The sequence below is a fragment of the Macrobrachium rosenbergii genome, chromosome 3, assembly GCF_040412425.1.
Source record: "Macrobrachium rosenbergii isolate ZJJX-2024 chromosome 3, ASM4041242v1, whole genome shotgun sequence".
Taxonomy (NCBI): Eukaryota; Metazoa; Arthropoda; class Malacostraca; order Decapoda; family Palaemonidae; genus Macrobrachium; species Macrobrachium rosenbergii.
Window position 1 is genome coordinate 42,370,930 of NC_089743.1, and position 23,047 is coordinate 42,393,976.

Below are 23,047 nucleotides of genomic sequence, written 5' to 3' on the forward strand. Positions count from 1 at the left end.
TCTCTCTCTCTCTCTCTCTCTCTCTCTCTCTCTTCAAGTTTGCCTTCTTGAAGGTTCTTCAAAGGAAATGTCCATCCCACCAGTAGTGTGTGATTAATTGACTTTAAGTCCTCCTTTCTGGGTGGGACTAATGATGTCACTGGAAGTCTTCAGGTTCCAGCGAAAGTTGAAAGGTCAGCTCACGGGTGAGACAAGTAGGCATTCTTTAATGATCGTGCTTGGATTACTCTTGCGTGAATGTTTTGGCTACGTAATCATGACACTTCCTGATTATTCTCTCTCTCTCTCTCTCTCTCTCTCTCTCTCTCTCTCTCTCTCTCTCTCTCTCTCTCTCTCTCTCTCTCTCTATGATTTATCTATTAATGGTTCTCTCTCATTTCTTTTTCTCTCTTTTATATTTATGCAATTCCTAACTAATATTCTCCTGGCTATCATTACATATATGCTTGCTGTGACGAGAACTCCTCTGGTTCTTGTGAATGAGCTCACTCTGACCATAGTTTGCCTAAATGGCTTAATTCTAAATACTGAGTACAAGAAGAATTAAGACACAAATAAAGACTCATGATAAATGTAGCCAGCAAATTTAACAAGAATTAAAAACTTCATAAACAAGGGATTTCATGCAAAACTAAACTTAAATACTTAAAAGAAAAATTAGTTAATTCATCACATGACACTAAATGAAATAATTGTAACACATTCAAAGTTCCTAAACAAAAAGTTGTAGCATTAACAAGGAGAGAAAATACTACACCAGAAGTGAAGAAGAAATCGTGAACAAAATGGCTGTTCAGATGAGAAAATGTCTCTTAAAAGTTGCCTGGGAGGACGAGGAAGGAACATGAGGACTGCATAACTGTTCCAAACCCACAACAGAATAAAGTATACAGTAATGAGTGGAGAAAAAATGACAAATTAATTGGATATGGTTACTGCCAGAGTAATAAGAATAATTAGAATTTTAAATGCACAAAACATTGATTGTTTCTGTGCCCCAAGCGGTAACCCCTTTCATTCCTTTTACTGTACTTACTTCCATAGTATCTTTCTTCCACCTTACTTTCCACCCTCTCCTGACAGTTGTTTCAAAATGCAACTGCAAAGTTTTACTCCTGTTACACCTTTAAAACCTTTTTACTCTCAAATTCCCTTTCAGTGCTGAATGACCTCATAGGTCCTAGTGCTTTGCCTTTGGCCTAAATTTCATGTTCCATTCCAAAACAGTGATAAGGTTAAAATGAGACTAGCAGTTACAAAAACTGAGAAAAGAGATTACAGGTTTGTTTTGAACACAACCAGAGGCATTGTAGGACCTGAATGTATTTCAGATAGGTGGAAAGGGGAGCTCCCTTTTTTATGGAACATCTGGAGATTGCACTGACACAAATATAGTCTCTATGAAGCATTAGGTTTGTGTTGAGGAAATTCTGAATTATGTAAGTGATGACCTTAAAAGAAGGAAACACAGGATGATTAAATATTTGTGTGAATACTTTGTTTGAATCATTTATTGTTTATATTTTTATTTTTTTAAGAGATACAATTCACATGAATGTGTCAGTACTTTTAAGGCTTTATTTTTCCAGGGTTAACACAACATGGCTGGAAGACGCCATTACTTTCGAGGTCAGATTGGCATTAATGAAACTCCGTTGACCATTGCTATAGGTAATGGCGACTACCAGTTGGCAGAAGACATCATTGAAGCTACTTCTGATGTAACTTTCTTGAATGATGGCCCTTGTGAAAATGTACCCCTCCACATGGTCCTGACAAATAACTACAACAGCTGCTTGAAGCGTAATCTGAAATTAGCGAAAATACTTGTTCAGAAAGGGGCCAACCCAAATCTTCGAATCCCGTTTATAGATTTTGACAGGATATCTCCAAGCCCATTTGAAGAGCTTGTTGTGTGTTATGAAGCTCTCAGATATTTTGTTAATGGTAGATATGATGCATTATCTGATGAAATAGCAATGTATGTAGGTGAAGATGATATTTTAATGGTTTTCGTCAATGATACAATAGATCTTGATGGCAACACTTGCATGCCCACGATGCTAGATTGTGAAAAGCTTATAAAACAAACTAGTGAACTCATTAACATTTTTCTGGAAAATGGAGGTGACCCTAATGTTATCACAACTTTTCGTCACAAAACTCTGTTCCACTGGATTGTTGAACATGATCTAGATTTAGGGAAAAGGTTCCTTAAGACGTGCCGTGTAAATATAAACCTTCGTGATGCCCATGGAAATTCACCCATAATGGATGCCATTCTGAGTAATGATGCAGAAGATGTGGTATGTCTTTACACAACTATGTGTGAAATGGTTGACTCGGTAGATATAAACAGTCTTAATTGTATTGGTGAAACTGCCCTCTTTCGGTCATGTCTTGTTGGAGCTGTAGAACTGGCTTTGAAATTATGTGACGATGGTGCGAAGATTGATAGTGCTATATATGTGAACCAGTTTCCTGTTTCATTTCCTCCAGAATGTGGGTATTGTGCCGATTTTCTCTTTTGTTTGTTATGTTGTCTTCCATCGCCATTGTTAGCTCCATTACTGATAGATTCTAGTGTTAGAATACGTTATGCTCGTGTCACCACGTATGAATCATGTGATAGTAATTCTCCGCCACATAAACACTTGACTGATAAAATTATCTTGTCTTCCATATCCCCTCTGATTGATTATTTTTACTTGAAGTGTCAATCTCCAGATTGTGACCCAACATTTGTGACTACATTGTTGGATCAGTTACTTTCACTCATGGAATATAGTAGTTTTAATCACCTAAGAAATGGTCAGATTCCATCTTTGGACCTTGTTAGCCTTATGTTTGGACAATTATCTGCTGGTTTGCGACAGTTATGTGTCAGGACAATATTTGACCATGTCCTCATGGTTTCACAGATACCAAAGAAGTCATGGCCTCAAGTGAATGTTCATGATTTTTGCCTGAAGAAATGTGAAAGAGCTTTAATGGTGTCTCATACAGCTGAACTGGTAGAAATGCTGCAACTTCCCCACTCGTTTAAGATATTTTTTGACATTGAAGCGGCAAAATATCAATTGTGTAGAATAATCATGGGCTACCAGTGTTTAGAATGCCAACAAGCTTGCTCTGAGTCTGACCTCTCGATGAATGATGAGGAGTTTTCTACTGATTCTTCCGATGTTTCATCAGATAATGGGTCATCCATTCTGATACATTCTTCTGATATACTTAGTGATGAATCCTTGGAAGAAGTGGATGACCTTTCTGATGAGTTTTCTGATAGTGAGGAGGATGATGATGACGAAGTGAGTGAGACTTCCAAGGGTGCGAGTGATGAGGTCCGTGTGCGTAGGAAAATCAGGTGTGACTATGAAAGTCTCAGCTCGAGTTCTGAAAATATCCGCGTCATAGTGGAGACTCTCTGTGAGGATGTGGCTGAAAATATGGCTCAGCAACAGCACAAGTCAGAATGCCAAGGACATTACCAAAGACTCAATGGGAAGTGCTCGAACTCCCCGACGTCTAGCAACTGCACATCCCCATCTTCGTCTAGTGAGTCAGAAGTTAAAGTGTCTGCCAAGGAATCATCAGATTCTCCATAGTCATTGTTGAGGACTTTCACCAGGGATTGCTTTTTATATATCACTGCTTGGAGTTTGTTTGTTGATATATATAATTTTTATATGTCACTGCTTGAAATTTGTTTGTTGATATATATAATATTTTTTAAAGAACTTTATCTCAGAACTGTAAGGGAGAGCTTTAGTCATGTACAGTGATATGCCTGTTACTTTTGTGTCCTTGTTGTATGCTATAACATGTATTTTTTGAAAGATGTTTGTACAGTAGTATGCATGCAAATAGATTTGGCAATAAGTATTAAATATTGATGACCATTCCTTTGTAAATGAGTTCCAGCTATAACAATAAAACAGTGAAAGTTCAAACCTCTGCCAGTGACCAAAGAATGTGATACTTGACTGTTAGGCTAATGTTCTCAAGATCAATACAAAAATTTACTAATTTTTTGGTGGAAATGTGAAAAATCTAATTTCTTTTTGGGAATGAGGAAAATTTGTATCCACGCCTGAATTCAGATCCATCTCAATATTTAAGTTCCTTGGCCCACCCCGTAGGGAGGTAGGGCCATCAGTGTACCTCACCCATTGCACTGTAGGCATTGCTTAAGGTTCTTTGCAGTGTGTCTTCGGCCCTTAGCTGCAACCCCTTTCATTCCTTATACTGTACCAATGTTCTTATTATCTTGCTTTCAACTTGCTTTGCACCCTGTCCTAACAATTGTTTTAGCACAATGACCTCATAGGTCCCAGTGCTTGACCTTTGTCATAAATTCTTTATCCCATTCCCATTCCTTGGCCCATAGCCCACCTTTTGCAGAATTCCATTTCAAATCAAGTGATAAAACCTGGATCCACATTCAGATGCACATCTGGATATGAATCTGTCAAAGTCTGAGAATTCTTTATGAGTCTAACCCATTTTCCATAAGATTTCATTAAAATTCATTCACAATGTCCTGAGATGTATTCCAGTGAACAGAGTGCTATGATATGTGCAGTACAGTGTACATGAATCTGCTTTCATACCTGTAATTATCTCTCTCTCAGCACTGGCCTATCCATGAACGTAATGTTATTGTACTGGAGAGTGAAACTGGCACTTAAGAGGGTGTTGAGTTAAAAGTAGCAACTACCTGGATGAAGTAGAAAGATTGTGGGCTATCATTTTAAGTAAATATATCTCTGCAGTAAACAAAGCAAAGAATAAGTGAGACCAGTACTTTACTCAACGGAGACATTGTCTCTGTGCAGCGTGGAAAGTTAAAGTTGAATTAAGAAAAGGTGTAATTATGATCACAAAATGCTGAGATTCATGAGAATGAGATGGTTTTTTGCCATGTGATGGCAAGGGAGAGAGAAATCTTCAGTTGGAGAAATGTCAAAAGATGGAGTAGCAGAAGGCCACCCATAAGGGGTTAGTGCCATTGGTGCACCTCATGTGGTGCATTGTAGGCATTATGTAAGGTTTTTTGCAGCATTCCTTCTGCCCCTAGCTGCAACCCTTTTACTGTACCTCCGTTCATATTCTTTTTTTTTCCATCTTACTTTCCACCCTCTACTAACAATTGTTACAAAATTAATTTCAGCACCCCATGGGCCATATGGAAATTCAGTCAGAAACACACAAAACAGGAGAGTTGGAAGATCTCATATCAGGCTTAATTCCCATATAGGAAAGCTTGACATAAATTTAATTATCATGATAAGAGTAAACAAAAAAGTTGAAGCTTACTTGTTAGGTGAGAGTCCTTAAAAGTGATTCACTTTACAACATGAATGGCACAAAACAAGACAAAGGATTTAGTGTCAGCTAGAATGTTTACTATCCTTCATCTCCCTGACAATGTTTACGTAATTGTAACCTCAGAGTTTAAATGAACATGCAATGTAGCATTACTACCCTAAAGCAATTCTCAGCATTTTATAATTAGTTACGTATTTATCTGTTTATTTATGATTTTTGTTAAATTATTTTTACTTTTCTAATAACTGATCTCTTCTTTCTGTACTTCCTATGACCTTCTGTTACTTTCAAATAAACACCATATTTGGAAGCTTGATTGTTCCGACATGATATACAAACCATCAGTCCTTTACATTAGGAAGCTGGACACAGCTGTTAAACTCTTGAACAAGGTGGTTAGGCAATAACTACCATCAGGTAGGTGGGAATACCTGCCTGCCTGGCTGTAAACATTCCAGTTTGCTTTCGGCCATCATGCGTTGCAGACGTGTGTTCGGATCTCTTTGCTTGATTGTCGTTAAGCTCTTTATTATCTTGGTGGGGTCTTTCTGTACTTTTGTGTATACAGGGGTATATTGCGTGTTTGATATTTATTAATGCAAACCCACAATTTGTGATAGCCTTGCATAAGCCATTGTTCCCCTGCATCTGGGTCTTGGGTTTGATGGCCAAGGGCATATTTAGAGGGGTGTTCCCCTGTATGTTCGGAGTATTAGATTGGGACGTAATGTCTTCGCTCCCATACATTGATCGGGACATAAGAGTTCACTCTCCTTCTTGGGCTCCTGCCCTCCATGCACAAGGGCATGACTACTTCCTTTCTGCTTGTGCTGAGTATTGTTTTTGCCTCCTGCGCTGTAGAGAGTTGCTTTGTGGGGGGGGAAGGTTGCGGGTGTTGTCAGTAAGTTTCGCTTCCACTGCGCCCTTGGTGGCCTCCCCTCCTTCCTCCTCTCTCCCTGTGGGTTCTTCCTTATTTCTCCTTCAGTAGAGATCTCTCTTCTTAGCCCTCAGAGCCGCGGGTGGTCAGGTGACCTCTTCTAAGGGGCCTCCTCTCGCTGCATAGGGCAGTTCCCCTCGGAGCGAGATGAGTCTCCCTCTACTAATCATCTTTGCTTTTTCTTTCAGGTTGGCAGTGAGCATCGCAGGAACAGTAGTAACTGGCTGGATATCTCAGTTGGGATATCTTTGCATGAAGGAGTCCCAACGTTCGTTCAGTGTTGCTTTGGGATCGACCACGGTACCTGGTTGGAATGGCATAGCTCCACGTCGGGATTGTTCTGACTCTGTTCCCGCCAATGTGGATCGATCACTGTCATTGCTGGCCTTCATGTATGCTGTGGCACTACCTCTGGCGTATCTGTGGTCCATCTGCTCCTGCTGTTTCCTCTTGACTCAACGAAGTCTCTGGGCAGCTCTTCCTGGTCTCCTGCCACAGCCGTCTTGATCGTTCCTGTCGCTGCTGGTGACTTTCATGTGACGTTCCTGGCCGTTGCTGTAGCTCCGCCTTCCGAACCACTTCCGTAGCTCCTGAATCGGCTGTCCTGTTTGTGCCTGCTGCTTCTCCTGGTGGTTTTGTCCTGGGCTGCTTCCATTGTAATCCTGCCTAGCTGCCCTGGAGGTTATGATGTTTCGTGTCCACCATCCTGTAGAAGATGTCAGAGTGAAGGTGAAGGAAGTCGCCGTGTGGAAATAGCCACCGTCTTCTTCAACTTATCTTTGATTTTGTCTTCTGCTGCCTCTTCCCTTCCTCTCCCGAGGTTCAAGGGGGTCCCAGGAACCGGATAGACCTCCGTCAGCTGAAGGAGAAGAAGGCTGCTTCTTTCCCCTTAATGCCCTTGGACGTCTAAGGACTGCCTCCTTCTGAGGGGGCAGTGGTTCTCTCGTTGGCTCTTCCCAACCTTCGGGTTAGGGAACAGATTCTCATACCCCTGGGTTTTGTGTTTCAGGAGCCGCGGGCATGCAGACCTCGGTTTGCAGTCCCGTTTCCAGTCCTAGAGGTTCCGCCTCTAAGATGGGCGCTGCTCCGGCCGCTTGTTCGCAGCCGCTTCGAGTGCTCGAGATTCTGTGGAGTATCAAGTATCCCAATCTGGTCTGGAGAGTACTCTCCCCGGCCCAGTTCGGGAGCAGTGTGAGAGAAAGGGCTGAGCACCCAGGTGTCTCAGCTCTTCCTGCCAACACTACAAGCGCTCCCCAAGTGCTTACCAGTGCTCGGTCGGGTTCCCAGCCTGGTGTCTCGATCCTATCAGCTCGAACACCAGAAGAAGCAGGAAAGAGATTCCCTTCGGGATTCCTGTGGGACTTCTAAGGGACTGACTCTCTTCTGGGAGGCAAGTTTCTCTTTTTTGGCTCTTCCTGTGAGGCCTGGTGTTTCGGGGGCCACGAGAGCGCGGCCTCGGCCGCCCTCGTTGCCAGTCTTAGAAGTCTGTGTCTAAGACTGGTTCTGTGCCTGGCTCTTTTTGATTTCTTAGGAAACCGAAAGCAGCCGCTCCCGATTTTTGGGAGTCTCGTAGGTCACTTGAATTATATGAATCACAAGCGCTCTCTTGATGAGAGGAAACGGACGAGAGAAAGTGCCGAGACGCCAGGTGTTTCAGTACTGCCTGCCAGCTGCTTCGGTTGCTTGGCTGGGTTTCATCCTTGTGTCTTGAATCTTAGGGTTCGAGCATGCAGGATAACAGACACAGAATTCCCCTTTAAACCTTCTTCTCGAGGGGCCTCGGCCTTGAAGGAGTTTAGGGTTAGGGAAACTAGCGCTAGTTCACGGCAGACGAGTTTCGCCCTTTCCAGTTTCGATTGTGTTCATGCAATCGGCTTGGCTCGCTCAGCTTGCTCACCCCACCCATCCCCTGGTCGCGTTTGCGAGACTGGCTCGGCTTGGCTCGCCACGCCCTGCCTGCCTCCCAGTTCACCGCATACCACCCTCTGGATTGCGTTCGCGTGATTGGCTTGATTTGGTGCGGCTCACCTCGGCCCCGCTCAGTTTTTCCGAATTGGGTTCTCAGCTCTGTTTGAGTGAACTTTCTGCTCTTCCCAGGAAAGCACTTTGCCACAGCACAAGTACTCTCCTCCCCTGTGTGGCAGTAATCTCCTGTTGATTATCAGTCACGGTCCACCTCTCCTGTTGGTCTTACTGGCAGGACAGGTAGGGGGTTAGGGGTACTCTTTCTCCTCATCCATTCTCTTTTCTTCTCGGTTGTTCTGAGAGGCACGAGACGGACAGAAAGAGCTCCGACGAATTTGTCTTCGGAGTTCGGCTGCCTGGCGTGCTTTGGGTCTGGGTCCTCTGATTGTCTCGTAGTACAACCACTTAGCGGAGGAGGGTTTTTTGGGATCTGTCAGGGTCTCCCTCCAAGGAGAGAGGTACAGGAGTTTTATGCTTCAGAAGCAGTGAGGGTCTTCCTCTTCAAAGTTGCGATTGCCCTCGTTTTTCGGAGAACTTCGTGCCAATTCGTAAGCGTGGGGATCACTGGGACAGGACCGTGGCTCCCCAATGAATAATCTTCATCACTCGCAACCCTTGCAGTCCCTGAGGGGTGGAGAGTTTCGGCAGCCACCGTGGTCCTTGCTTGTAAGTCAATGGCTTGGTCCATCCCTCACATTCCAGAAGTTTCTGTCGGTCTGGAAGCAAGATGTGGTCTCATAGACCACACACTTTTCTTCCTGTGGTCTTGCCCACAGGCCCTTGGAACCTTTTTTCCTTGGCCCTGTGGTGGCTGCTCAACAAGTTGTGTTTTCTTACCCAGCTCCTTCAAGACGACCAGTAGCATCTCACCTAAGGTGTTGGTTCTGGAAGTGAGAAGGATACCGAGAGTGACTGGCCTCTCTTCCTCCTCCTTCCCCGTCCTTCTACTTCACCTTTGGGATGAGAGTAGGACTCGAACCAATACTTGCTGGATCTGGCATCTGATGCGGTAAGACTACACATCGAGAGCACCCATTCTATTTTTCTTCTAGAATCGTAGAAGCAATTCCACTCCTTCCTCTAGCAAGGGGAGGGAGGAGAGACTGGCAATAAGGGAACCTTATGTCGGGTTTTCCTGACTGCCACCCATTCTAATATTCTTCCAGCCTATTTCGTATGAGTTACGTTTCCTCACTCATGCGAAAAGGTCCAGTGTCTGACATTTGATCTTGCAGTTCCTACACTCCAATCAGTATGTCAGAGGCATGGTATTCCTCCTCGCTCTTCCGACCAGGAGGAGTAGCCCAGGTGTGCAGAACTCCAGTCAGTTCAAGAGACTCACTCATATTTCTCCCTCCAACTAGTGAGTCTCCCTAATGTAAAGGACCGATGGTTTGTATATCGTGTCAGAACAAATTAAAAATTTTGAAATTAAATTGTATTTTTCCTATCTATACAAACCTGAGGTCCTTTACTTTACATTTTATGCCCGCCTCATACCACCCCTCAATCTGAACCTGTACCGAAAGGCAAAGTGGAATGTTTATATCCAGGCAGGCGGGCATTCCCGTCTACCTGACCATAGTTACTGCTTAACCAACTTGTTCAAGAGTTTAACAAATGTGTCCCGCTTCTTAATCTAAAGGACCTTAGGTTTGTATAGTTAGGAAAAATACAATTTACTTTCAAAAATTGCAGTATTTCATGTCAGTGACCCTTGTGGCCTTGTTCCATTTGAATAGGGTTCATATTCTGGATAATAACAGCAATAACAATCTCAACTTGAACATTAATTCTAGGTAATGGTGATTTAGTGATTTTTATTTTACATGTGAGAAAACAATATCTAGGTCATGTGTTGGGTATGATTTTAGCCCTATAAATCTTGGGCACCATCTCTGAAGCTCCCATAGTTTATTTCAGTGGCTGAAAGGTCAGTACACACTACATAATTTTCAAATGTTGGATCTCACATTTAGTATGTAACCATTATGTTTATTAGCAGTTTTACACCCTGCAAAATACCCATTAAATAATTGGATATGAACATTCAAAATTGTATGTCTAGGCTGGTCACACTAAGATTAATAACAGGTTGACACAACAGGTCTAGGCTGGTCACACTAAGATTAATAACAGATTGACACAACAGGATTTTGGACCTAGAGTGAGTGACAAGGAACCAAGAATCAGTTTCGTGCCAAAAAAAACATGATTGTCTAGTCAAAATAATCCTGCAACACCTTTGGACCTAGTCTTTCGACGTTGCAAGCAAATGCTCTTTTCTCATTAGAATATCATTTATAAATCAGATGTAAGAAAGCTAGAAAATAATGTATTAGGGAAAATTGAAACTTTTTAAAAAATTCACTGTGGTCGCTTGGGAGAAGTCAAAGAAGAAATATCTTTAAAAAGATATTTTATCTCGCTATTCCTTTTTATTCTCAGTGCATATTCGTTACTAATCTGTTGTATTTGCCTTTTTAAGGTTTGTAATTTTTTGTCTCAAAATTCATGTTTTTATGTATCTATTAATTCAGTTTTACCATTATTTAAAATTTTGTTTAAGTATGACCAAGTCAAGGTATTTTTTACAGTATATTCTTATGTTACCCGTGATTAATTGTATACGTTTTCTTTAAATGTTACGTTTTCTTTGATCAACCCACAGCAAAGCGTGGTCTCAAAACCTCGGTAATCAACGAGGTTTTGTTTGCAATTGCTTTTTGAAATAATACAAGTGGATGGCGGCTGAGAAACCACACCAAGAAACGTCAGCTTAATGCATGAGGTTTTCCTTTTTGTGTGTGTTCGTGTGCCGGGAAGTGATACAATTTGGTTTTGGAACAAGATATTTAAGGTAAGGAAGGCACAGTAACATATTAGTTTGTATTTGTTTTATTGGAAGTGTTACTTTCTAGGCTATAACAGGAAACTTCACCATCTGGGAATTCAAAAACGACTGATGAACTTTGGGTGGGTGATTTCAGTAGGATTGGTCAGTTCCTACTTGTAGCTCGTGCTTTAATTAGTGGTAGCCTATTAAATGATATTTTACCCACGTAGGGTATCGGGAAGACCATCACAATCCAGGCGATTTGATATTACAGTAGATAGTTTATTATGATAATAGGCCTACTGTGTGCCATACAGTTGGTAAAAATTTTTGTTAACTGTGAGAGAGCTAATCACTATAGCATACTTGCAAAAGCCTCGTCTTCCAGTTTCCAATGCTCTTCATGATAGTTTGTTGATGTCGGGAGAGTGATTTAATGTTATTCCGTTGGCGTGGATGATCAACAGAATTCAATTTTCTGAAATTACATCTGCCATTAGGCTTTTTTTTTATTTAACGGACGTTGCCTCAAAGCAAGTTTTCAATTAGACTCTTACTTGTCTCATCATTTATCCCTATTAATTTGACAATTGCGACAATCATTTTACCGTCATACTAAAGTATTAAAAGGGAGAACAGGTCTTTGATGTTGCTCCGACCTGGTATAGCCTATGGCGAGAATTACCATAATATGATTAATATGACTAGATCTCTCCTGCGCTGGATATTTCTTCATTTATAGGGTGTATATTGATTGGAAGCTAAAGTGTGATTTAGTTGTAGACACTATATGTACTGCAGTGACCCTGTCATGACGTTGTAGTTGTATTAGACCCATACGTCTAGAAGTCGACGGAAGCCACAGGAAAAGTGTAAAAAGGAAACGACAGAGTGACGAGTAACATTGGTGTCAGTAACAAGACTTCGGGGCGCAGAGTGTACGGGAGTAGGATTTAAGTCCCAAATCATCCGAATATGATCGGTTTAATAATGAATAAGGCTTTGTTAATTGCCTACGCCTGATCAAAATTTGACTAATTCTACATGTAGGCCTAGTAACCCGTCGGTCCGATAAATAATCGATTTAACGACGTCTACGAGGGATTTACGCCACAGAAATTGATAGGCTGCTTATTTGGCGTCAGACCAAGGTGGTTTCCGTAACTATAATTAAAGTTTAAGTTTAATATCGCTGACTATATATTTGTTTGACGGCGAGTTTAAGCGACCCGGTTTTAACTTCTTTATAATTCTGCGAGGAGTGTTCTCTCTCTCTCTCTCTCTCTCTCTCTCTCTCTCTCTCTCTCTCTCTCTCTCTCTCTCTCCAAATATTTCTAAACGTTCAGCAATGCCCAGGTGGTATAAAGATGAGAGAGAAACAGATGGCAGATGATTAATAATAGCTGCATGAAGGTGAGGATGAACTCCTCGCCTTCATCCAACTATTATTAATCACCTGTCATCTTTTTCTCTCCCATCTTTATACCAGCTACCTTATCCATCTTCCTGTGTTTTAATTGCACTATATATGTATATATATATATATATATATATATATATATATATATATATATATATATATATATATGTGTGTGTGTATGTATTATATATATATATATATATATATATATATATATATATATATATATATATATATATATATATATATATATATATATATATATATATATATATATATATATATATATATATATATATATATATATATATATACTCGTATATATGCGCATTTATGTAACTTACCTAAACTTACCTGAAAAAAATATGAGCTAATTTTTTTGTATTCCAGATTTTGTATCAGTCATTAATCTTTTACTCGCCCAATCAACACAGTAACTGATATGATAAAAGTGGAAAGAACAAGAGTCCATCACATGTAAAGATATGTCAGTTTAGTAGTTGATACCTGAGGGTATCAACGTCTTATCAAAAAGACGAATACCTTCTCATCACCCTCTAAGCCTTTTCTATGCTGCAGGAAGCAGTGAATCTGAAAAACTCGCCAATATTTATGTACTATTCTCTGCTAGCTTATTTTTTCTTTTTTTTATTTATTAAATACCTCTACCTGTCCCGCACCTGATTATATTAGGGATAAGTGGTGGTAAAGGGGAAAAGGCATTGTGCTGGCACGGCCTCTCACCCCCTACAGTTCACCATTATAACTAAAAATTAAATATTGTGTCGTGTTATATTTTTGTTCCTTTTCCCTTATAAATTCTCAAGGTGAAATATGCACTGCATTTGTGCATAGGCTATAATGAATGTATTTATACCAGTCTGTACTTCTGTACATACCATACTGATACGGATTTGTATACGCGTGTAGCTAACTTGCTCCTGCACTTTGAAAAGCACTAAGGCTGAACCTTGTAGGAAAACCTTCATTTATGGTTGTTTAAAAATAAATAATCTGGTCAAATTTATTGCGGGAACAATGTGGTTGTTCATGAAGAGGTGGCTGAATGGTTAAAGCGTTTGACTGCTACTGCAAACGTGTCTACCTGCCTGGGTTCTAGTAACAATCCCGTCCTTATCGTAAAAAAAAAAAAAAAAAAAAAAAAAAAAAAGGATGTTGGTCATAGCTGACGCAGTTTACAAAACAATGTATCTATATGTAAAATTCTAATAGCCACAATGCCCTCTTAACTTCTCGAATGTATAGAGACAGGATAAGGAATGACTTCATAAGAGGGACGGTGAAAGTTACAGAAATATCAAAGAAGCTGCAACAAAGACGATTACAATGGTTTGGACATGTTATGAGAAGAGAGGAGGAATCTGTATGTAAAAGAACCATGAATATGGAAGTGCCTGGAACAAGGAGGAGAGGTCGACCAAGAATGAGATGGAGAGGCACAGTTAACAGGGACATGCAGGAGAAGAACGTGAGGGAGGTAATGGTGCATGATCACAGAAGATGGAGAAGACTAATAACAAACAGCGACTCCATATAAAGATGGGAAAAGCTGAAGATAAAGAAGATATATATATATATATATATATATATATATATATATATATATATATATATATATATATATATATATATGCATGAAAGTAAAAAACGCAGCGGTGTGTTAGAGAGACTAAATATAGAGCGTTGACAATCATCCTCTAGAAAATCATTCTTACGACGAGGATGGGATTCGAACCCACGCAGGGAGACCCTATTGGATTAGCAGTCCAACGCCTTAACCACTCGGCCACCTCGTCATGGAATATCGGTGTTTCCTCGTAATAAGTTTGATCAATTTATTTTTTTTTTTTTAAGCAAACCTAAATGAAGGTTTTCCTACAAGGTATAGCCTTAATGTGCGTGCGTGTACGCGTGTGTCTGTGCACCTCAGTATGTGGAAAATATAAGGTCAGTCAGTCCAGAAAAGATGCATTATCTGGGTGGTGCTGCATTAGTAGGTCTGTGGATTGCTCCCGTATCCAACATTCACAGACACAGGCGTAAACAGATACCAGCATCTGTAGGGGTAGCAACCGCACTCCTAGGTCCAATATTTATCGATTTCTTTAAGAAAACAATTCACAAAGTTGTAATTCACCGTTATCTAAATAAATAATTTTTCAAATATGTCTTTATAATTCAGCATTTGTAAAAGTAACTGTCTGATACCAAAGAAAACTGACAAGACACAAGTGCTTGATGTAGTTAGTTCTCCCTGTGAAATACAAATAGCAATGTCAATATATATAAATATATATAATATATATACAGTAAATATATATATATATATCAGTATATAATATATATATATATATATATATATATATATATATATATATATATATATATACACATTATTTTATATATATATATATATATATATATATATATATATATATATATATATATATATATTGTCACGATGCATATCAAGTACCTGGTTATTACACAACTAATCTCAAAATTCAAAAATATACCTCACTTCAGCCAGATACCTGAACTCTCATAACATTAATTATTACAACTGAGTACTCTAAAGGTAACAGTGATCCCTTAAGAAAAAACTTATTTATCAATCACTTGAAAAATCAAACTAAGTCTATCAGAATGTGTGTGAGGTATCAAAAATTAAACTAGAAATATTGTAGAGTAGAAGTGCATCACTCCATCAAAAAACTCTGTTTCCCTGGTCTTAATTCACTTTAGCAAAACTAAAAGAACAAAACATGTTTATCAATTTGCCTTATGCACACACAATCAATCCTATTCACTGGTGATCAATAAATGAAACACTGTTTTTCTAAAAATGTTAAATACAAAAATTATTTTCATATTCAAAGTTTATAACTAGAATTCACAATCTGAAAAATTTCTTATTACTTGAAAATAACACAACACTCAATTAATTCTTGAATTAAATTATGAAACAAAACTAATTCACAAAAACTTTATCAGGAATTTAAATTAATCAAGCAAAATTTAAACTATCAAGAATTACTCAAGATTTGAAAAGAAAATCTTAAATGAATGAAATATTAAATCAAAAATGCAATGTTAAATTACGTATGCAATGTTAAATTACCAAGAAATATTTAAAATGCTATGTAAATAAATGTTACATCACAAACATAAAAAATGTGAAAATATAAAGAGATTGTAAATAGAAAAACACACAAAAATACACATAAGATTTATCAATAATGAATTCACTTGGCCAAAATTTCCTAACTTATCATACCTTGGTATTAATAAGTAAAATTCACGTTACCTTACACAAAACACACTTTTTATCAGGCGCCGTTACGAACTAAATAACTTTACTAAATTCAGATCTCAAAAGTTAATGCTAATATGTGACCACAAAACACTACGTTAAAATAATCTCTTTCTAAGAACGAGAGAGAGAGAGAGAACCAATTCGACTGGTTTCAGAAATCAGAATGAAACAAATTGTAGAATTCCAGTAACACGTGAAACAATTACATGACGTCATTAAAGCATTTTGGGTTCGAGATACAAAAGAGAAGCTTCTAGAAGGAGAATGACGTCATCTCAGCAAAACGTTTTGAATGCAATCTTACAAAACATGACGTAATTGATCAAGACACGTATTCTGTCTCTCAAAGTGGCGTACGTGACTCGAACAATGCATGTAACAACATGAAATCACTCGTCTCGAGCCTGTATGGGACGAATCGGTGTTTGTTTTCGCAACCTGTCATCACTAACCCAAAACAAAGCACTCGCTCTTATCTTAAATGATGACAATTGAAATGAAACAAGTCTCTGCTGGACACACACACGTGTTCACATACTACGCTTTTACCAAGAAAGATATTATTCGTTCTACGTTACTATTAAAATTATATTACCAATTCTAAATTACGCTATCAAGTTACTTAATCATTAGTTCTTTTGAGATCTGATGCCAAACTAAATATGACACTTTAACAATCATTATCATTATACATAACACATGAAAAAGTAAATATGTCAAAATTATAGGAGGATATATGTATTACAAGGTAATATCATGAATATATATATATATATATATATATATATATATATATATATATATATATATATATATATATATATATATATATATATATATATATATATATATATATATATATACATATACACAGTATATAGAGCCTCGATGGCTCAGTCGGTTACAGCAGCAGCTTCGGACTTAGTGAGAGGTCTGTGGCGCGGGTTCAATCCATAAGCCGGCTGATCGGAGAGGCAGACACTTTGCTATCCGTGTAGACATCCCGGGATTATATATGTAATCAACGGATAGGTTTGCTTAAAAAGCAAATGGATGTTACAGACTAAATACACACACAAAACAAAGCCACTACAACACCTTCTAAAAAAAACATAACAAACATCTCACACGTCTCGAACTCTCGCCATACCAGCGCAATAACTTCGCTGCTGGGAAGAAAGGGCGTTGGGTCTGGTATGATACATGAAACATACGTGCATTCGGGGTCTAGCGATGTCAGGCAGGGCAGCCGATCGAGACCACAGGTCTACCCCAAAGCCAAATCAAAAAGTCCTTCAAAAGAAGGCATCGTGCTTACCCCATACAAAAATGGGAATAAAAGCACGTTAAAAGAAAAAAGAAGAAAGACACACATACACAGTATATATATATGAATGTCTTTTCCTGTAATACCACAGTGTAATATAAATATAAGAAGGCCCATAAAACACTATTTAAACGTTGCAACCATATATTTCAGGCACCTGCTTCTGTGCCCCTGTTCACTGGTAGAATATGGACAGATGAAATGTTACAAGGGTATATATACAAAGCATATAGGTGTGGCATTAAGTCTCCGATGGTATGAAGATGACTGTTTCTTAAGAAGGAGGAGAATAACCAATTCCCTAGTGGTTTTTGGCCTCATTAACTCCCGTTTGGCGACGATTCTGGAGGTCGCGTTTCCTGGGACATCTTCTTCAGGAGCGGTCTGAGGATTAAAGCGTCGATGTCGTCCGATTTCCAATGCCCTCCTGACAAGTTCATATTGTTGGTTTGATTCATGATAGCAGATTCCAGCATCTTTCTTTTGTACGGACAGCTACTTTTGAAAACCAGCTCCGCCCCACTCCAGTTTATGACATGTCCTGTATTTCTGATATGTAGGAAAATCCCCGAACTCTCCCCGAACTCTCCGAAGCGTAACGTACTGATCTTTTGTGCTCTGTTATTCTTTGCAAGAGCGATCTACCTGTCTCCCCTACGTAAATGTCATTACAATTGCTACACGGTATCTTGTAAACTCCGGCTTCTTTCCCTTTGTTATTTAACGTAAGATAGGATGGACAATTTACAAGTCCATAGGATATTTCTTACAAAGCAGCAACCATGTCAGCCCTAGAGAGAAGGCCACTGATTGAGCATCACGAAGAGAATTACTTTCCCTTGTGCGAAATCATACTCAATTTCTTTGCCATTAATATCGCAAATGAACGGTATCAGTGTTTAATTTCATAATTTGCCTTTTACATTAACGAAAATCAGGCCAGTATTGTGAAGGGCCCGCAGTAAGTATGGCAGGCAGTTGCAGGATTTAAGTTTGGTGCCAAAAAATGAAAAAAAGATGAATCATAACAAATTCGTTTTCCGTCTTTATAACGTAAAGTAACTTGCATTTGTGGTATTATAAGTTAAAACTGGCATTCCCACATAAGCTTCATTTGTTTGGTAAGAGGAATTCAAGTGTTTTGTTCTTTTGCATTGTAATAACATAACAAAGAAAGGTGTGAGGTCGTGTATTCCTCCACCAGTTGGCATCCTCCCCCCACTTGCTCCCAGTAAAGTCGTGTTTTGAACCATCAGCTGTGTGTGGTCACGTGACCCATCTGCCATCTTAAGAAGGGGTTGTGTGCGAGCCAGTAGCCGCCATCTTAAGACTTTGTTGTTGTTGTTGTTTACCTGTGTGACGTCACGAATAATGTCTGCCTCATCTGCTTGACTTAGCAAACTACTTTGTCTTGCGCACTACCATACTCGCAAATCTATGGTCTGGTTAAACTATTTTAATAATAATAATAATTAGAAAAAAATATACTTCAATTAAAGGGAAAACTAGGTATAGGATTTGATGCAACAGGTAAAAGAAAGTTAATAACTTAGTCAGGGAATAATTTATTTAGGAAATGTAGCAAAAGTTCCTATACAAATATACACTTTTGCAGTGAATTATATAAAAGAAAAAAAATAGGGGGAACTCATAATTTAACCATATTTATCAGCCTAAGAATTAAGAAAACAGTGTTAATAGGGCATGCTAATATTGGCAAGACAACCCATTACCCAACATAGCCAAGGCAAGAAGTATTTAAAAAAAAAGAAACCTGCTAGAGTGCATTTACAATTTCCCTTATTTACTTAGGCAGTGCAAACTTCGCTTGCTGGATACTTTACTTTTCTCTCTCTCTCTCTCTCTCTCTCTCTCTCTCTCTCTCTCTCTCTCTTCCATTTCTTTTATCCATTTACGTAAGCTTCTAAGAGAACTCAGAAGTGTATGTGCACCGTCTTCATTGAAAGAACAGGCCGACATAGGAATAATTAATTAAAATAAAACAAATAAAAAGAAACACCTCTGTCCTGCAGATAGATGAGGATAAGTTAAGATTAACCACAGTTATTGAAAACTGTCTGCCACAAGTGGGGTCTTTTATCCAGACTTAAGCATAAAATCCTTGCTCCGCATGAAAGGAAGGAGCACAGCTGGTACTAGGAACTAGTCACCCACGAGGGCCAAAGCAACCAAAATTGATTTTTCTTTTCCACAGTGCCACTAATCTGAGGCACTATCACAAACTGAAGCGCTTACCCATTTGTTTCTTCTTACCTTCCTTTCTCTCCTACTTATTAGTCACCCTCTGCTTGAGCAGAGTACATTTTCCCTTTAGTACAATTAGTTGTACTCCAAGAGAATGTTGATTCCTAGGAATGCACTGGCACCATAGTGCCACCAAAGACAAAAAGTTCTTTGTGACTACTTAAGCTACACCTTTACCTCGAGAAGCTACACCTTTACCTAGAGATACAGAGTGCCATCAGTGTGACCTTTGCATGGCACACTCAGCCACAGTGCCGCCTTATTAAAAAGGTGCCACACCACCGAAGTGTCACCCAAATCTGAGGGACACTTCCTCAATTGCAGAGTCGTCCAGTCAACCCAAGTAGACGCCATTACCTACCAGAACCATGGTGACAGAACATTACGGAGCCTTCATGGATCTGGGGAAGGAGGCAGGTCTCATGGGACAAGAACTCGCCAAGTGGGTCAAGGAACAGATGGATGACTTGGCCAAGCAAGAGAGGGAAGAAAGAGCAGAACTGTGGAAGGAAAAAGAGGAACAGAGGAAGTATGAAGCAGAACAGAGGAAGTATGAAGCAGAACAGAGGAAGTATGCTGAAGAACAGAGGAAGTATGCTGAGGAACAGAGGAAGTATGAAGAACAGAGGTGTCTGGAGGATGCAAGAGAAGAGAGGAGAAGACAACATGAATTAGCCCTCAAAGAAAAGGAGCTGAGGCTGGAGAAGGCAAGAAAGGAAAGTGCTGAAGCTATGGTTATCCAGCAAGCCTCCAACCCCACACCTGCTGCACCAAATGCTCTGATTTCAAGCATTAGTCCCCTAGTCCCCAAGTGGACTGAGGAAGAGCCAGAAGCATGGTTGGAAGAAATAGAGTTGCTCTTTGAAAACTACAACACCACCAAGACAGAGAGGGCCTTAGTGCTTGCCAAGCACATGGAAGAAAAAGCTAAGGCAGTCCTCTGCTCACTGGAAAAGAGTCAAAGAGACGACATGGTAGAAGTTCATAGGGTCATAACGAAAGCCTATGAAAAAAACCCCAGAGAAATGGAGACATTGGTTCTGAGGTCTTGCCAAGGAAGTTGGCTGGTTCTGGACGGAATGGACCTGTCACAAGACCCAGTCCGGTATCTGCTGGTTCAACTCCCTGTTGTGCACTACATTCAAAGACCTATTCAATTGGACCATGCTGGAGGATCTTTTCCAATGTGTGCCTGGGGCCCTTGGTGTGTACCTTGATGACAAGTAGCCCACCAAACTTATGGGAGCCTGCCATATGGCCAGTTCATGGGAAACCTACAACCAGTCCCACAGCACATCTCAGCGGCTCATAGTGCCACCTAGGTACCTCTCAGGCTTGACTCGCCCGAAGAATGAACTGCCTAGCAATCCTACCTGCACCCACTGTAAGAAGGTGGGGAACACTGAATCTGATTGCCCTACAAGTTGAGCACCAATAAGCTGTCTACTGCCTATAACCAGGACTCCTTTCCCTCTACTTCCACTCAACCCTCTCCACCAACAGTCACCACAGGTCACCAAGCCCCCACAAAGGGCTCTTGCCAATCCTGTGGCGCTGCCGGCCACTATAGTGCTGGAAATCCGGCCTGCCCAAAGCATGTCCCAGCCACCAAGTTCGTCAACTTGATGAGCACCTCGTTCTCCGCGGCTGGGCCGCGGAAGATACATCACCCCGAGAGGCTGGATACCCAGTTCATCTCAATGGCACCCCTCTACCGTGGCCCTACCGGTCATGGTAGACACTGCAGCCGATGTCAGCCTGATTGCCAGGCCCTAAGTGCCAGCCAGTGCCACAGTTGATGAGAAAACTCAATGGGAGATGAAATGGGTAGAGGGCCACACCAAAACCATTTGCACAGTCATGACACCTTGGGGCACGCTACCTCACTGCCTTGGCGTGGTGAGTGGAATCAGGCCCAAAGTGGACTTCCTGTTGGGTCACCACCTCCTTTGGGAAGCCCTTCCCCAACGCCACTTCGCAGCTATGCTACCTCCTCAACAGATCACCAACTCAAAGCACAGTAACTTTGACTGGCATGCCACTGAAAGAAGAAGAACCACCTTCTGCCCAATGAAGTGGTCAGTGGAAGGCCCACATGCAAAGCAATTCCAGGCCTAGTCCTCCCTCTCCACGAAAGGACGGCCAGCAATGAGGTCCTCCCTTTCCATGAAAGGACACTTAAGGGAAGCAGTACCGCTGTTGAGCGTGCAAGGTGACAGGCCACTCCACTAATTGGGAGGGCTGTCCAAATAAGGGATGCCCAGCAGACGCCCCAAATCAAGACTCTCCAAGAGTCTCTGACCTCCAGCTGGGACAGGAATCTCTGTCTCAGCCCAACTCAAGCCATCTGCGAGGTATTGCACCTCCAGACCCCTCGTCAGGCATGCCTGACCAGCAATCTCTGCTAGTGCCACTTGCGAGCTCTTGAGTAGTGCCACGCTCCGTCCGTTTCAGACGTTGAACCACCAAAAGAATTGGACCCTATGCCAGATCCAGATCATGGGATGGATCCTCCTCCGGGAGATCCAGGACCTGTCACAGCACTAATCTTAGCAACCTGTGAGCCTCCAGCACCCGGCACTTCTTCCTCGCCAAATCCATCCCCAGAGGATGAACCCCTGGTGGACCAAACCGCTACACCTTCTCTGAGAGACCAGGAACTGGCCTCCCTGGATTCAGAGGTTGAGACCACTCTTGCTCTGGTTGTCGCAGCAGCTGAAGTAAGGAGCCCTCTTGTAGCCTCTGAGGTTACCCCTGGCTTCACGCCTGCTAGCCCTTAGTTTATATTGTTGTTTACTGTGATTGCAAATTCTAGTGTAAGAAATTGTATGCTTGTTAGAAAAGAGTAAAGTAATCGAGGCAAACAGCTTACTTAGTAAAGACCTTCACGCCCGAAAGGGAGTGAAGGCCTTTGTAAGGGGGGGGAGCTATTATAAATATTTGTAATCGCCATTCGACCTCCCTTCCTTGATTTAATCAAAATATAAAAAACGTTCTCTTTGTTGAAGTGAGAGGGCATACTAGGTAGGGAAGCAAGCGAGCATGACTTGTGCACAAAGCCCAACCGTCGAAAGGGGTAGGAATTTTAGTATAAAAGGCATATCAAGAGAGGATAGGTTTTGCTAGGACCACCCTTAGCTAGATTGTACCTTAAGCTCACTTTTCTATGACCTTTGCACTGGCGAGTTTTTGTCATTCTACAGACGATAACTGCACTCACCAAGTTGGCTTGTGAGAGGAGCCGAGACCAGTGGTGACCCAAGCATCCCCAAGCTTCAAAGAGCAGACGCAGCATAGCTCTCGACCCAAACAGAAGCGTTTCGGGCAGCCCACTTGACCTTTGTCTCAGTTTCGAATTCGGGAGAAGAATTGCTATCCCAACGGACCAAGGACTTCTGATGCAATTGATCATTGCATTATCTATTCCAGCGGTAAGTCTGAAGGCAATAGTTACTCCCAGTTCTCTTTCCTTTCATCTTAAACTCTCATTTTCATGTTCAAGTTTCCCTCTCTTAACCAGTCACTGACTAAGCAAATTCTAGCAAACTCCCATTTATGAAGTAAAAAATATATGAAGTACAATTATTGTTGTCTAGTGTAATTACATAGCTTATCCTCCATGGTGTTAA

General features: G+C 40.7%; 1 protein-coding gene, 1 long non-coding RNA gene and 1 other non-coding gene across 11 annotated transcripts in view; 2 read left to right on the plus strand and 1 right to left on the minus strand.

Moving 5' to 3' along the window:
* LOC136854668 (uncharacterized) overlaps positions 1–3,953 on the plus strand; it is a 36,443-nt gene extending 32,490 nt beyond the window's left edge. For all 8 annotated transcript variants that reach the window (XM_067131273.1, XM_067131285.1, XM_067131284.1 and 5 more), the window contains one exon: positions 1,590–3,953. In XM_067131273.1, coding sequence (XP_066987374.1) covers positions 1,602–3,608 — 2,007 coding nt within the window. In that variant the 5' untranslated portion in view covers positions 1,590–1,601 and the 3' untranslated portion in view covers positions 3,609–3,953. The remainder of the gene's footprint in view (positions 1–1,589) is intronic.
* Positions 3,954–10,905: 6,952 nt separating this feature from the next.
* The window catches only part of LOC136854753 (uncharacterized), an 89,756-nt gene continuing 77,614 nt past the window's right edge, over positions 10,906–23,047 (plus strand). Inside the window, exon 1 of one of the 2 annotated variants that reach the window (XR_010857779.1) lies at positions 10,906–11,093. This is a non-coding gene — a long non-coding RNA (uncharacterized lncRNA). The remainder of the gene's footprint in view (positions 11,094–23,047) is intronic. The other variant, XR_010857785.1, reaches the window with a different exon arrangement.
* Positions 14,225–14,306, minus strand: TRNAS-GCU (transfer RNA serine (anticodon GCU)). Its single transcript has one exon. It is a non-coding gene; the product is annotated as a tRNA-Ser (tRNA).